This window comes from Etheostoma cragini, chromosome 9 (genome assembly GCF_013103735.1).
Source record: "Etheostoma cragini isolate CJK2018 chromosome 9, CSU_Ecrag_1.0, whole genome shotgun sequence".
Taxonomy (NCBI): domain Eukaryota; kingdom Metazoa; phylum Chordata; class Actinopteri; order Perciformes; family Percidae; genus Etheostoma; species Etheostoma cragini.
The window spans coordinates 7,029,054-7,044,668 of record NC_048415.1 but is presented as its reverse complement, the minus strand read 5'-3'; the positions used below and the strand labels follow the sequence as shown (position 1 = coordinate 7,044,668).

The following is a 15,615-nucleotide window of genomic DNA, read 5'->3' as shown; positions in this document are numbered from 1 at the left end:
GTGTGTGTGTGTGTGTGTGTGTAGGAGGACAAAAAGCTGGTTCATGGCTTTGTGTGTGCTAAAAACATCCTGCTGGCCAGAGATGGACGGGGCACCTATGAAGGAGGCCCCTTCATCAAGCTCAGCGATCCAGGAATACCAATCACAGTACTCACCAGAGAGGGTGAGTACAAAGCACACATATGCATGCATGGACATGCAGTCTCTCTCTCTCTCTCTCTCTCTCTCTCTCTCTCTCTGGGTTACTAAAAGTGAAACCTAAGTGGTTACAAAATAGCTACCATGGAATATTTCACAATTACTTCCGCTTTCTTTCCCAGTCAGCTGTAAATGGCAGTGAAACCAAAAATGTTTAAAATGCACACTCCTTGGCGGTGAGGTTATAAATAAAAAAAGAACATTTCCATTCAAGCAGAGGTTGTCAGCAATAGGACTCACATTTGTCATATAATCAATACACATTGCATTGGGCACATTTCCCTCTCAGATCTGGGTTCAGGGAAGATGGCACAATAATAAGGACATTTCTCAGATTGCACAGTTCCCTTCAAATGGCAGTCTCATGTTTCTTTTTGTCAATTAGAGCTAGAAGTTGTGTGATGTAACACTTTGGCTGCACAGATAGATCTGCAAAACACTGTACAGACTGGAAATGTTTCACTGCAAATGTCCATTGCAGCACACCCCTGGGAATGCTCCTCCCTTTCTCTTTGTTCCCAGAACTCTTTACATTTCTTCTTTTGCTTCCATCACTTTGCAGAACAATCAGTCTTCCAGTTACACATCTATGTCCTTGTACATAGATTTGATTGAAAACATAGTGGGTAAAGTGCTGAGAAACCCACTGGGAGCACTCTTCCCTTCCCAGCAATCTCTGATCGCTTTACTTAAATCCATCATCGCTTTATTTCTTTTTTCTCTCCTTTTCACCCAATTATCTCCTTCCCCACTCCCATTTCTGTCTCCAACTCCCCTTTTTTGCTCCATTCAGCCCCACTACAGCTTCTTCCCCTCTTCACCTCTCTTCTTTTCTTCCAGTAAGTCCTTCAGTGCTGCAGTCTGAGCTGCTCTATCTCACTAACATACACCCCTCATCTGATGTTATAGATTTGTGAAGCCAATCAGTTATCCTGTCTTCCAGTCAGAGTAATATTTTTCAGCCAGACAAAGCCAAGCCTTTTTAGATTCAGTGGATGCAGTCAGTCAACATTTTAAGCCAGCTACCAGCCCAGTCAGCCATTCAGATCTGCCCTGCATTTTCCTGTTAGTTTCTGGAATTTAGAGCATGGTGAGAATAAGTAGGCTCCAATCCATGATGGCACGCTCTAACAATTACTTTCAAATTGTGTTTTTAAATAGGAGATTTTGTCAGAATTGGGTTGAAGTGATCATATAGTTTCAATAACATACAGTACATTACACTCTAAACTGAGACCAGTATGGACAAATCAGAGATAAGCAAACACTACACACAAAAAAACACCCAATAGAAAGAAAAGAAAAGAAAATGGAAGAAACTTCAAGAAGAGCAACATACTGTATGAGGGAAATCTCTTCCATGGCGGACAGTTAGATAGATACCATATATGAAGACAGTTAACAATATTACATTAGACACAACCAAATTAGAAGACGAAATACCGGTATGAATGTTACAGCTTGATGAGGATGTGTCAGTGTGGTTATAATGTAGTTATTCTGTTATTATGATACCTCAGTCTGTTAAAAGCATTTGTGTTTAAGGTCAGTGAAAACAGGTTTTCATTCCCCACCTAGTAATATCTGAGGAAACTTTCCCTTAAAGGGGCAAAGTTGGCCTTTGAGGGTGTCATCACTCATCCACTCATTGATTCTGTCAAACATCATTACAATTCAGAATTCCTGTGTTCAGTATTTCTTGCATCTCCAATAATGTTTTGTTTTTACAAAGACACCAGGGGACTGAAACATATGTGCCTAATTGACTCTGCAGAGTGTGTGAATCGTATCCCATGGATCGCTCCAGAGTGTGTGAAGAGCACGTCCTCCCTGAGTGTTGCAGCAGACAAGTGGGGCTTTGGTACAACTCTGTGGGAGATCTGCTATGATGGAGAGGTCCCCCTCAAAGACAAGAAACTCACAGAGGTAGGGGGGCACACACATGAAGACATACTACTAAACTACACTTTTAGTTTAAATCTGGTGGCTAAGATACTTTCTTTTTATTCCTGTTCATTTTATTATTCCCTTTACACATTTTCTGTCCACTATCAAACAGCAATGATCACACTAACTCTGTTTTTTAATGCACCCTCATTCTCATGTGTCTTTGTGCTGAGCAGAGGGAGAGGTTTTATGAAACCGAGTGCCAACTGGCCACCCCAGACTGCAAAGAGCTTGCAGAACTGATGACCCACTGCATGAACTACGACCCCAAGAAGAGACCTTTCTTCAGGGCAATTGTCAGAGACATTGACATGCTAGAGGAAAAGAGTACGTATCAGGGGAATGTGTGTGCTGTACATTATACAGTATTTTTTTCTTCATAAAATAGGGTGGATCCAAATGCAAAGTAAAACCTTTTTTTCTGCAGTTTAAGCAGTTTTATTGACTTTATTTTACTCCAAAGGATCTGAATAGAATTGAGTATACAATGCAGACTACAACAGACTATAAGCTTGGCACAGGTTCCAAAATTCAGGCAGTCAGTTGTCTACAGTTTGGAATATGATCTGAAGGTTTTTTTCTCACCCAGCAGCAGCGAGAGATGTTTACTCAACTCAGATGTTCATGAGGAAGTTCACTAGGTGCATTATCACTGATCTGCCCCTCCGCTGGGCCCCATGGCAACATAATATACTCTGTTCTTCCACCTGCTGGGCAGTATTGGATACTGCAGTCAGTCTGACTCAAGTGTAAAGCTTATTACCACATTGACCTTTTTATAAATTAAAATTTCAAAACTATAAAATCACTTTAACTAAAATATCAATCTACTATTAATTGCAGCTCAAAGCGTTTGAAAATGAGTTTTAAAACAAAGACTTGGATGAATAACCTATTTTGTAATTTTGATAATGTTAATGCAGAATGGCTCTTGCTTGAGTAATAAATTGTCCTACTAAAAGTAGCCATTTGTGTGGAAACCAGAGCATGCAAACAGTTACATAACCACACTGAGTTCTGTTGAAAACTTTGACACAGTCAACCACAATAGACTTCCTATGACGCAGGCATGCTTATGTTGAAGAAAAGACGGTTTGTTGATATTTTACCCAGCATGCTTAATGTATTTGTTTCTTTATTTTGCCTCTCAGACCCATCTATCAAACCCCAGCCTACACCAGAGGTGGATCCAACTATGTTTGAAAAGAGATTCCTGAAGAAGATCAGAGATCTGGGAGAGGTAAACTATTCCTGCTGTATTTATGCTTTTGAGTTAATCTCTGTTTCGCAAATCTCCCATTTGTAAGAATGATCAAACCAACAATTTCCAAATGCACAAACAAAACGACTTGGACATTTAGTTCACATGCATTGGTAAATATAAAGTAATACATTAGATAAATGATGTAGTAGTATGATGAGTACTGTCTGGGGTCTTCTTTTACAGTACACATCAGCTAACTTCTATTAAAAAGTGTCACCTGGAGTATGATCATTCTTGTGATCCTTCATAATCTAAAATCAGCTGTAGGGATGCTATACAATACAGAAGAAAGTATTCTCTACAGACCAAAATAAGAAAGAGCTAAAGGACTTTAGGCAATGTTGAGAAACAACAGGAAGTAGACTAGAACTCATTCTTGATCAACAGAATAATTTTTATTTCTGACATGTTCCTCATGCAGGGTCACTTTGGTAAGGTGGAGCTGTGTCGCTATGACCCTCGGGGAGATAAAACAGGTGAGCTAGTGGCAGTGAAGTCCCTTAAGCCAGAGAACCGGGAGGAGCAGAGCAACAACCTCTCGAGTGAGATCGACATCCTGAAGGCACTCTACCATGAAAACATTGTCAAGTACAAAGGCATCTGCCAAGAGGATGGTAAGAAGAGTGCATACACAAAAATAAACACAACAACAATCCTATATTCCGTTGCAGACAAATTGAAACCCACGTGTGTTAGATCTGCGCTCCAGTCACTCAACACAATTCAAAAAACATGTTAGGCCATATTAAGATGTTTTCTGCAGATGTAGTTAAATGGTAGGCTATTTATCAGTCAGGTGCAGCAGACACATCATGAGTACAGAGGGCTGGTGTTTAAGCAACCGGAAATTAAGCATTGTTGTTTAATTTTCTAAAATAAAAGCATGGAAAATACATACAGAGTAAAGACCGTGGGTGCCATTAGATTCTGACACGAGTGACTCAGTTCTAATGAAACCCCTCCCATCTCATACCGTTCCCTCTCACAAACTACATGTGTTCATTCTAAAGCAGCTTCCACGAATATGTCTGGCCTTAAAGGGAAGCTGTTACTTAATGTGTAGCTTTGTGTCCTTAAGTTAAATGCTCAGATTCCAGGCAGGCGTTTCAATGATTGGAGTGTATTTTACCATTACATCAGAGTCACAGACTTGAGCATTTATTTTTCTGAAAATAATTATCCGACTTTGAAAAACCTAGATTGTCCCTTAAAACATCTAGCTGTTACGAAATTATTTCCTGAATTCTTAAAGACTCTCAGTAACATCTGGACAATAAAATCGTCCATCCGCAGAACAAAAGAAAAGTTCTTCATTTCCTGTCTAGGAACACTGGAAATATCTTTCAGATTTGTTATGTTTTATGTCTTTATGCTTCTGATTGCGTTCACGTGTAATTCTGTTTGTAGGTGGTCAGGCCATTAAGCTGATCATGGAGTACCTTCCACTGGGCAGTTTAAAGGAGTATCTACCCAGAAACAAAAGCAAGACCAGCCTCAGCACGCTGCTCAGCTACTCTATCCAGATATGCAAGGTAACACAGTTTCTCTCCACGGAGCGGTTTCCTCAGACCAGCTGGAACCATCAGGCACTGGATCTTATATTGTTATAATTTAACATGTGACCACTATGTCCTTGTCTTGGATGTATAAAAATTATTGTTGCTACAAATACTATAGAGGTAGTCCTCTCCCACAAGACTTAGCTCTATTTGTCTGCATGTTCCCGTCATACAAACCCACAGACTGCATTTCAATCACTCCAAACATTTATGTATCTAAAAAATATCCTTTTCTCTGGTCTATTTAAGGGAATGGACTATTTGGGATCTCGAAATTACATCCACCGGGACCTGGCTGCCCGGAATGTGCTGGTGGAAAACGAGAGGACGGTGAAGATCGGAGATTTCGGCCTCACCAAGTGCATCAAGGAAAACGAGGGATATTACACGGTCAAAGACGAAAACGACAGCCCGGTTTTCTGGTGAGGAGATGGAAGTTAGAAAAGCCCCTACTCTCTCAGACTCGACTTGTAGTAGCTGAGATCTTATTGTTAAAAAAACAGTCTTTGTATAGGAAAGAGTGAACAAAAAGAGGAGAGGATACTAAATGAAATGGAATGGACCAGAAAGGAACGGACTGCTCCAAGGCAGTATATGAAGTGAAGAGAGATACTGTGTAGGAGAAGTATAGAGAAGTGCCAATCCATTCAAGAATAGGGTGGAGGGATTTCATTCAGAAGAGCTTTTCATCCAGCAGGTATTGAATCAAAATTAGTTTTGGCAATAAATTGACTCTACCGTCAGCTCACACTTTTGCTTTGGGCGTATAGGTGCTGAGCCTAAAGGACCAGGTAGCATTGAGATGATTGAGAGAATTAAATAGTTAAAAAAACGGAGAGGGAAGAAATAAGTGAAGTGATATGAAGCTGGTGGTCCAGTTACTAAGCTTAGCTTTTTATGATTTTATATAGTATTCATAAGACAAAGTATACGATGACCATTTTACAAGATACTTCATTCTATGATTTTTTGACTAATATTATGACATACTATACAATGACCTTTTTATGATTTTTAATAACTTTTTATGAAATACTATCCTATGACTTTTAGATTTTTTTACAAAGCACTATACTATTACTTTTTAATAACTTTTTTATGACATACTATTCTATGGCCTTCTATGATTGTTTGACTTTATATGACATACTATTCTATGATTTTCTTAAGATTTTTAATAACGTATTTTATAACTTTCTAATGATTTTTTTTTTTACTTTTTAGAACAAACTATACTAAGACCTTTTATGATTTTCAGGAAATTTTATGAGATACTATACAAATTTACAACTATCTTATCACATACTATACTATGACTTTCTATTTTTTCAACATACTATGCGATGACTTTTTTCAACAAATTATACAATTACTTTTTTTACGAAATACTATGCCTTGACTTTTTGTTTTTAATGACAATACTTTCATTTATTGACGCTTTTATGACGTCTTTTGACAAACTATACTCTAATGTTGCTTTAACGTTTTTCAACATATTATACAATTAATTGTTTTCGAAAAATACTGTGGCTTAACGTTTTGATTTTTCACAACTATACTTTCATTCATTGACTTTTTTATGACATACTATACTTTTAAACAACACTAGAGAACTTCCTGCTTCAGTCCCCCTTCAGGTTGGAAGTGGAATTGTCCCATTACGTTATTTTGGAAACATTATTTGAAGTTACAAAAAGTTATCTAGTGTTGCTTTAATGTTTGACTTTTTATGACATACTATACTATGACTTATTTTTTTTTAATCATTTTTATGACATACTATACTATGACTTTCTATGACATGCAGGGTTTTCAAAGTTTTGATGACTGAGTGCCAATGTATTAAAAGTGTATGGAAAGGGTCTTAAAGGTATTAAATTTAACTTTATAATTTCTGCATATACCCTGTGAGCAAAGACTTGGATGGCGCCCTTTACAAATATGAATCTGAAAGAGGGCATCTGATATTTGTTGTAGTTGTCTTTACTCTCTGAAGGTATCTAGTGCTGTATACAAAGCTGTGTATTTCAGCAAAAGCTGCTGATAGACACACAGGGAAAGCATGATCATAACACCAAAACTTACTGTGTAACTATTTGTTGAAATGGACAAGCATCCATGCTCTTACACCTTTTCATTTTTTCCCCAGGTATGCTCCAGAGTGTCTGACTCACTGTAAGTTCTACCTTGCTTCCGATGTTTGGTCCTTTGGGGTGACAATGTATGAACTCATCACCTACTGTGACTCGTCCAAGAGCCCGATGACGGTCAGTTTGCACCTCTCTTCTTATCATCTTTGTTCTCACACATGCGTTCAATAAATAGGTCTAATCCTTTTTTGTTTATTTTTGGGACGCTTGGATAATGATTGCACATTGAATACACATCACACATACTGTACTGGTCTGGCAGAGATAAATAAGTGAATTTATTACAGCATTACACACACACACACACACACACACACAATCATTTGTATGGCAGATGGTGTCAGTCTTCTGCCAAAGCAGCAGATGATAGACTGCATCAAGAGACAGCGCTAAGAGCTTAGTTTATCATGAGAATCTTTCATGTACATCCAGCTTTTAACTGCCACTTATCCTGATTGACCTATCACTATTACTGGAAGGGAATTAGTAATTAAGACCTGCACGGGTCAGAGAATATTAAAAAGATTAAAAGAAAAATCCTAATAGATATTACATCTGGACCACAAAGACTGAACAACTGTTGTATCACTCATTTTCATGGTTCAGGTCTACATATTAGGAGTCAGTATTACATAGTGTTGTATGTTTTTTGTTTTTGTTTTTTTTACGCATCCTTTTCCTCACCCACGCAGCTTTTCCTCGGGATGATTGGTCGAACTCAAGGTCAGATGACTATCATCCGATTGGTGAAGGTGTTGTCAGAAGGGAGGAGGTTGCCACGACCCGAAGGCTGTCCTGAGCATGTAAGTCTTCTCATTACCAACATACTAATGACATGGACACAGGTTGTTTTTTAGATGGGTTCTGAAGTCTTTATTTACAAATAAACGAATGCAGAGAAAACTGCAAAAGGGAAGCAATAGTCAAAATGTCTATCCGCAGGTTAGGAGCAACAGACTGAAGAAGGGTAGCGGCTGCTTTTGTACAGTAGCTCTCCATGTTAAAAGAAACATCCTGTTAGAGAGGAAACAGATCTTCTGTTCTCATTTAGCTCTAGTAACATCTAGACATACAAATAGTTTTGAGATATCCACCTCCTAGTATGATCGAGGTGAACACAAAACTCAACAGGAAACATCTCTTTCTAGAATTAGTATCCTTGTTAATCTTCAGAGTTCAGAGTTTCCATTTGATCTCCTACCCTCTTACCCTGTCACATAGTGCAGCTAGAGTCTTAACGTCTGTTTTAAATGATGTGATTTTACAGTGTATGAGTACATGTATCTTGATCACTTAAGTAAATCTTTTACAACCCAGCCTGAGTGTTCCACATCACAATTTCTTCATCAGAGTAATACAATCCAGTATTCCTACATTCAGTTACACGTCTGATCTTTTTTTGCCCCAAAAATCTTTAAATAAAAATCATCCCAGGGAGTTATACGCAGTTAGGGTACAGATATTTTCAATTTGAGGATTTAGTGAATCCTTTCCTTAAATATTTGAGCATTATTATTAAACTAACACAAACTAACCTGTTTGATCAGAAAGGAAGGTTATAGCAGTAGGAGTTTAACATGACATGGTGATATCGCCTACTACAGGCAAAGAACAGGAAAGCTACTGCAGTTTCTTTTTTCTTTCTACCACCCGTCGTCTAACACAACTCCTGTTGGACAGGTGTACGAGCTGATGCGCCGATGCTGGGAGAACACGCCCGAGAGGAGAATCACCTTCAAGCGGCTGGTGGAGGAGCTGACCACCATGCAGCAGCAGCAGCAGCAGCAACAGCAGCAACCACAAAACAACCTTTAAACCCCCCCAGACTGTTAAAAGATCTGAGAGTGAAGTTGACTTTTGCGTGCTGACTCGGGACCGGAACAGCAAAACTGACCTGAGAGCAGCAGCTGCTTGTGCTGCTTCATTGTACTAAGAGACAGCCCTAAAGGATCAAAGCCTTACACGCCATGCTCCCTCATACTCGCGTATAAACCTTCCCCAACCGAGAAAAGACTTTCAATCCTATCAATCATTATTTTTGTTTCCCATATTTGTAATACTATTACGAGTTATGAGTATTTTGAATGAAACAGTGTATCCTATCAACTATTGTAGCCTAAGCCTGATGCTAAACGTGACCTATCTTAGAAAGGACTTCCGAGTGTATTTAACGGATTTTATTGTCTGCATTGCCAGAAATGTCAAATTTTGCCTGGTTTTGCCGCTGTAATGTGCAAGAGGCCTTTCTTATGGCGTAGACTGATATCATTCTTACTGATGGATTCTTGAACGATGAAGACCGAGGATTCGGAAGGCCACGCTCACTTTCACACTGTCAAACGATTATGTGGTTGTATTCTTTGTAACGGACACCAAGTGGATCACTGATGAATCATGTTGAGCATTGCTCCGATGGATGGACACAGGCATTAACACACATACTGAAGATGTAGTTTTTCCACGTTTAGGCCACTGCTGTTTGTCTCATGGACTCCCATTTGGGTGTATTTCTTCTTCTAGTACCATGGAGTGATGGATAAAATACTTTCTGTGCAGATGCAGTCACTAAGAACTGGCTTTAAATCAGAGTCATTTTCTAGCTAAAATGACAAAAATATATAAAAGCTCTTAGTTTTAGACTGTTGGATTAAACAAACAATTTAAGACATATCTTAGGTTTAGGAAACTGCGACGGGCACTATTGACTATTTTCGGATATTTTATAGACCAATTCATTGAGTCTAACCCAAAGTGACCAGACACAGGAAGGTTTTGAGTTGCATCTGCACAGGAACAGAACATTTTTCTTCTTTTAAAGGTTGTGGCTCTCTCATCAATCTTCCATGTGGTTTAATCTTCAATAACCAGAATTTACATCTTTTGCACTGTATTTAGGACCTTGTATTGTTTAGGGTGGTCTAGTTTATAATCTCTAATCAAGCTTTGTTCTTTAAATGTAACAAACCAGGTAAGTTAGTTGAGGATATAAAGATAAGTACCTGGGAGAGACACTTGAGGGCAGTAGCACTTCACTTTTTCTCTCCCTCTGAATTTGCAGCTTTCCACAAATACTTTACAAAATGTCTATATACTATACAGGATAGTGTACACATTTAAAGGAGCCAATTTCCATAGTTACAGATTGTATATGGAACACACACTTTAAAGTCCGAAAGAACGATCATCGTACACATGGAATTTTATGTTATTACGGTTAAAACTATTTTTAGTGACATTCATGAAAATGATGTATGTGTGTTCTACTTGTAATGTTTTCTTTTAATTTTCCAATATGACCGAACATTTATACCAGTGTATTTTATGAGTATGTGAAATAGTTTGAGCAGAGGGTTTTTTCCTTTTTTAAATCCATTAGTAGACACAAACGGCAAAATGTCGCTCAGTCATCATGACTATGGTCAGTTGTTCATGTAACTGTATGGCTTGTACTGTGAACATCCCCAAAAAATTGTCAAGACCACGAAGTTGCACAGCAGTCAACATTTTATTTAGGAATGTAAAAGACAATTCCTTCTGCTCAATATAAGAGAAAAGAAATTTATATATTTTTCAAAAAATAAGACAAAAGTATGATTTATGGAAGGCAACCATGAAAAAATAAATAAAATCAATGTTTTTCGTGTTCTGTCGGTCCAAATGCAGTATATTAACAACTAAAAACAGTTTGTTCTATATATTACAGTTGTAAGTAATATAAGTTGTAAGTAGGCATGCTAAAATTGCTCTAGAATTACCTTATTCACAGTAAAACAATAGCAATGTCGGTGTGATATAAAATTTAGCAAAATCTACAGTATGTTTTAGGTAAGAATAAAATCCACATAGTTAAAAAGCAAAAAACAGTTTACAAAGAAAGAAGCACAGCAAACTAGATTAATCTACAAAATGTGTGAGAAAATCAGAAATACTTTGCAGAGCTATGCCACACACACACACACACTCACACACACTCACACACACACACACACACAAACACACACACACACACAAACAAAATTACGATAGCAAAGTCCAGCCGCCACTGACACTGTTATATGCAGACTACGTACTGGTACCATTGCAAAACACCAAAGCTTAGAGGAGGCTCTGTTTACACAACAGAAAGATCTGGTTCTTAACCTAAAGTGGTTTAGCTATAATAAAAAAAAGAAATATATATGTCACAACTAAACTACACAAGACTACAAGTAAGATTTTCTGTTGTGATGTAAATGATCACTCTAAAAATAAAATTAACTGCGTTTTCATGTCAATATAATTCTAAAGACCAAAAAATAAGAATGGGCTGCATTTACACTCAGACAGAATGAACTGCAGCTGGCTCACTGACAGGTGAAGATTACCAGCGCAACACAACATTCAAGACCGTCCTTCGCCCTGTGTGTGTGTCCTTTGTGTACAATCATGAGGACGTCACATCAAGTGTATGGCACAGAGAGGCACAAAAAATAATAGAGTCTAACCACTCAACACTCCTTCATAAAGAAAGGGGCTGATATTATGTAACATATACAATTTGTAATACTATCATACTGAAACTGTGGGAGGCAGTTGTAAATATAGTATTGCAATATTAGTTGAATTAAAGATATATCCATCATTTGATATATCCAAAGCATTCCTTTTCTAAAAAATAAACAGTGGAGACTAACGACTCTATTCAAAAGCTTAGAACCAGAAATGCAAATGTGCATTAAGAAAAGCTGATCATTTGGGACTTATAGCACAGCCACAGTAACCCTAACCCTAACCTGTGATCTCAAAGCAAACAACTACAAACTTCAAATTCCAAAGAAAATCTGATTGCATGGGACAAGTAAGCCATCAGAAAAGAAATAAAAATTGTAGGTGATGTGATAAAACAACAAAAAGTGTCAGGATATACGATATTAGCTGTCAGGGATGGGTTTTAGCCTATGTCAGTGTTTTCTTTTAAGACTGACACCACAACTAATGGTGTTAGCCATGGCCAACATATAAACAACTCCATCCCAGTGTCAGGCTCAGGCTCCAACTCCACTTTTATATAATGCCAAGCATGTTCCAGATTCATGGGAAAAATATATCTAGATTAGATATCTCCAGTATTTGAACACTTTCACAATTTGTTACATCCCTAGAGAGAGGATGGGTTTACAACATCACATGCAATGGGGGGGGGCTTTGTTTGTTATTTGGCCTTCAGTAAAAAAGAAGAAGAGAACAGTGACTGTTTTTTTTTTACCGTGTACTGTATTCATTTAGATTTGGATCAAACTGGGAGAAGTTGTGCGAGCGTCCATCTAATACAGATATAAGTGTGTGGACACATACAGAGTGTTGGTTTGTGCGTGCGTGTGCAACAGCTCTACAGGTATGTGCAACAAGCAGGTGTCTGGTAAACATAAACAACATGCTTCACTGAACAAGCAGAAAGAAAAGGGAGAAAGCCAAACAAGAACTACAAAAATTGTAAAAAAAAAAAAATTAAAGACAGAAGAAGAAATCCCTGCAGGCTGAGCAGGTGAAGGCAGCTGGAGTCCTTTTACCATTCCTCTCTTTCTTTCAGCCTGTCGCTCCATACCCACATTAACTGCCAAGAGCACATTTTTAGAGAGCTACCCCCCCCTCACACACACACACACACACCACACACACACCTGACTGCCTGGTTACAGCACACACAAATCACCAGTAGAAGCAATTCTTATCATCTGCAAACCTATTGAGGGTACGCACAGAAATAGAAGCTTTAATCAATCTGCAAGTCTAGATGTGAGCGCAGGAAGGTATACTTTTGTAAGCGTAAACCATGTTCTGAGCACAAATGTTGTGTATTTTATGTATAGTCACAACTTAAACTGCAGAATAACAGAAGATAATTGAAATGTGCTAACCAATGTGTTTCTGGCAAACAGGCTTCCGCAGGTCACACACATTAAAGTCCAAGTTAAATAGGTAGACTCCCCAGGCAAGACACCATTGATTCCATTGGTAGCAAATAAAATCATGACGACTAAAGGAAATGCAAACAACCTCATGGTCACACACACAACACATCAGCTTACTGTAGGTTGTTATGGCGACACACGAACAATGTTGAACATTGAGTCCCACTATAGTTTGACAGATGAACTTTGAACAGGCTGAAGCGAAAATACGACAAGCAGCTCCGCCCGGTTCAACACGACAGGAAACCAAATGAATGCCACAGCTGAAACACCAAGGTATGAGGAGGAGGAGGAGGAGGGGGAGGAGGATGAAGCATTACTGGGACACAAAGTCCCCTGATGCTCTGCTTCACTACATTCAAACCATAGACCTATATATATATATATATATATATATACAGTCTATGACTCAAACATACTAATTTGATGGATTGGTTTATCGTTGTTTCTGTTTTATCTTTGCGGTTTTAGTTCATAATTTTTTCTTTTACAGTATGTTGATTATTCATGGTCAATAAATAAAAACAAACATCGTTTCTGTTTTGTGTGCAGTTCTGAATGAAATTTAACACTGTTTACCAATATTCTTTATCTTGCTTACTTTTAATTAACTGCTTGAAATCAAATCAAATCACATTAAAAGGTGAAGTCCAGGGAAGTTCAGTCATCATGAAAATGACTGAACGTAAAAACAAGAGTATTGTTAAGTTGTCCATATCCTCCATTTAAAGACTTTCCAAATAGTACAAAAGAAAAAAGGAAAAGAGCCATTAAATAATAAGAAAAGGTGAAAATCAGTATGCTAGATATGTGCATACATACAAGCACTCAACGGAAACAAAAAACACAAAACAGGCTTTGATCGGAAGCAGCTCTGCCCGATCCTCTTCCTGTCTGTACCACACATATTCGGCCGAATAACTTACATTTTCTTTGCATTCTCCTTCTTTCTTTGTATTGTCCACATCCTCAATAAAATATTTGATGGATGCATGCTTCAAAATGTGTCTCAGTTGCCGGTTAAATGTTATTCTATAAACTCTATAAACTAAAGACTCTATAAACATGACAGCATGAAACACGTCACATTTAAATTTGAGTTAAAAAACTTGAAATTAGATAAAAAGCAGACCGCAAAAGAGTCAAGCACAGATACAAAGAATAGAAGGATATGTATTGCCCTTTAGTTTTATGTTAAGTCATTCTATTAGTACTTAATAAGCGTGCCTGCACACCACCAGTGACACTCAACTCGGACTCAGGTCATGTCCGCCCTGTTTACAGCCAGCTCCTATCGCTTTGATGAGAAACTCACACCACTTTTCTGGACTAAACCAATGTTTTTAGGCTTTATCTGATCTCACCTGCTCTTGGGTTTCACAGTGTGTGAGCATGGTTGCCATGGTGATGCAAGTAATATTCTGCTCCATGATATATAATCAGATACCTATGACCAGAATACAAAGAGACATACAAACAGGCAGTAAAAGCTTTTACCAAGCATATGAGCCATTACGTAGGAGTATATGAAATTCACACTAGAAAATAAACACTTTACATTCCACTTTTATAGTTGTAAGAGCCATACTTATTGCCGGTTTATGTGCACATAAAAAAACCTAATGTTCACATTGTAATATTAAAATAACAAGCCCTCTCCATAGTAATAGATATCAAACCTTCTGGACATGAAGTATAATGTAGTTCACAGCCTTTGCTCTAAGAAAAAGAAACATCCTAAAGAAATCTTGTTTCACAAATATAACATTTCTATTAAAGCCCGGCCAATGTTAGTCATTTCCCGATTTATCAGTATTGGCATTAATTAAAATGTATTTATTAAATATTCATTCATCAGAATCATTTATAATGAGAATTAAACGATTCTGATAAATGAATATTTAAAAAAGAAAAACGGATGGTCAACCATTTAATAAGCCTTGGCGTTGCATAGTTTGTCCACCAGAGGGCACTCTACCACGTCCCTGTTGGCAACGCTGATTGTTTTAGTTGGTAGTGCGTTTTTGTTCAAAATGTGTTTTTGTTCAAGGACTTTAAGTTTACAACTATACATTTTATTTATCAGAACTTTGATATATTTTGATGTTTGTCTGTTTGTCTTGTGACAATAAAACAAATTCTTATATTATTTTAGTGAGAACTCATAAATAACTACAAATAACTAATGTTAGGGAAATGTGTTTGTTTTATAAGGCCTTTCTGGATTTTTAAAAAGATATACAATATAAAGTATAATGGCCTATTCGATTTTTTATTGGTCGGTCGGGCTCTAATTTCTATGTTCATTTGTAATAAATATGTATACTGTATGTAAAGCTGGAAGGAAATCAGCTCTGCAAAGATAAGCATTGATAGCTCAAAATAAGGTGCAGAAATTCGCACATTCATATATTTTATAAATGTGCATCTCACATTATGAGCAAAAAAGAAAAAGGATAAATGTTTTTGATTCTGCAGATGGCACTGTCCGCTCTGAGTTGGTAAGTAGTATGGATTCAGGGCAAACTTACATCGTGAAAACTTCA

At 37.6% G+C, this 15,615-nt stretch overlaps 1 protein-coding gene across 3 annotated transcripts in view; it reads left to right on the top strand.

Moving 5' to 3' along the window:
- Nucleotides 1-10,583, top strand: part of jak1 (Janus kinase 1) — a 34,395-nt gene extending 23,812 nt beyond the window's left edge. For 2 of the 3 annotated variants that reach the window (XM_034881079.1, XM_034881078.1), the window contains exons 16-25: nucleotides 25-163; nucleotides 1,973-2,124; nucleotides 2,322-2,472; nucleotides 3,297-3,385; nucleotides 3,831-4,023; nucleotides 4,817-4,941; nucleotides 5,218-5,390; nucleotides 7,118-7,235; nucleotides 7,811-7,921; nucleotides 8,799-10,583. In XM_034881079.1, coding sequence (XP_034736970.1) covers nucleotides 25-163; nucleotides 1,973-2,124; nucleotides 2,322-2,472; nucleotides 3,297-3,385; nucleotides 3,831-4,023; nucleotides 4,817-4,941; nucleotides 5,218-5,390; nucleotides 7,118-7,235; nucleotides 7,811-7,921; nucleotides 8,799-8,933 — 1,386 coding nt within the window. In that variant the 3' untranslated portion in view covers nucleotides 8,934-10,583. Of the gene's footprint in view, nucleotides 1-24; nucleotides 164-1,972; nucleotides 2,125-2,321; nucleotides 2,473-3,296; nucleotides 3,386-3,830; nucleotides 4,024-4,816; nucleotides 4,942-5,217; nucleotides 5,395-7,117; nucleotides 7,236-7,810; nucleotides 7,922-8,798 lie in introns of those variants that run through there. The other variant, XM_034881080.1, reaches the window with a different exon arrangement.
- Nucleotides 10,584-15,615: the final 5,032 nt, after the last annotated feature.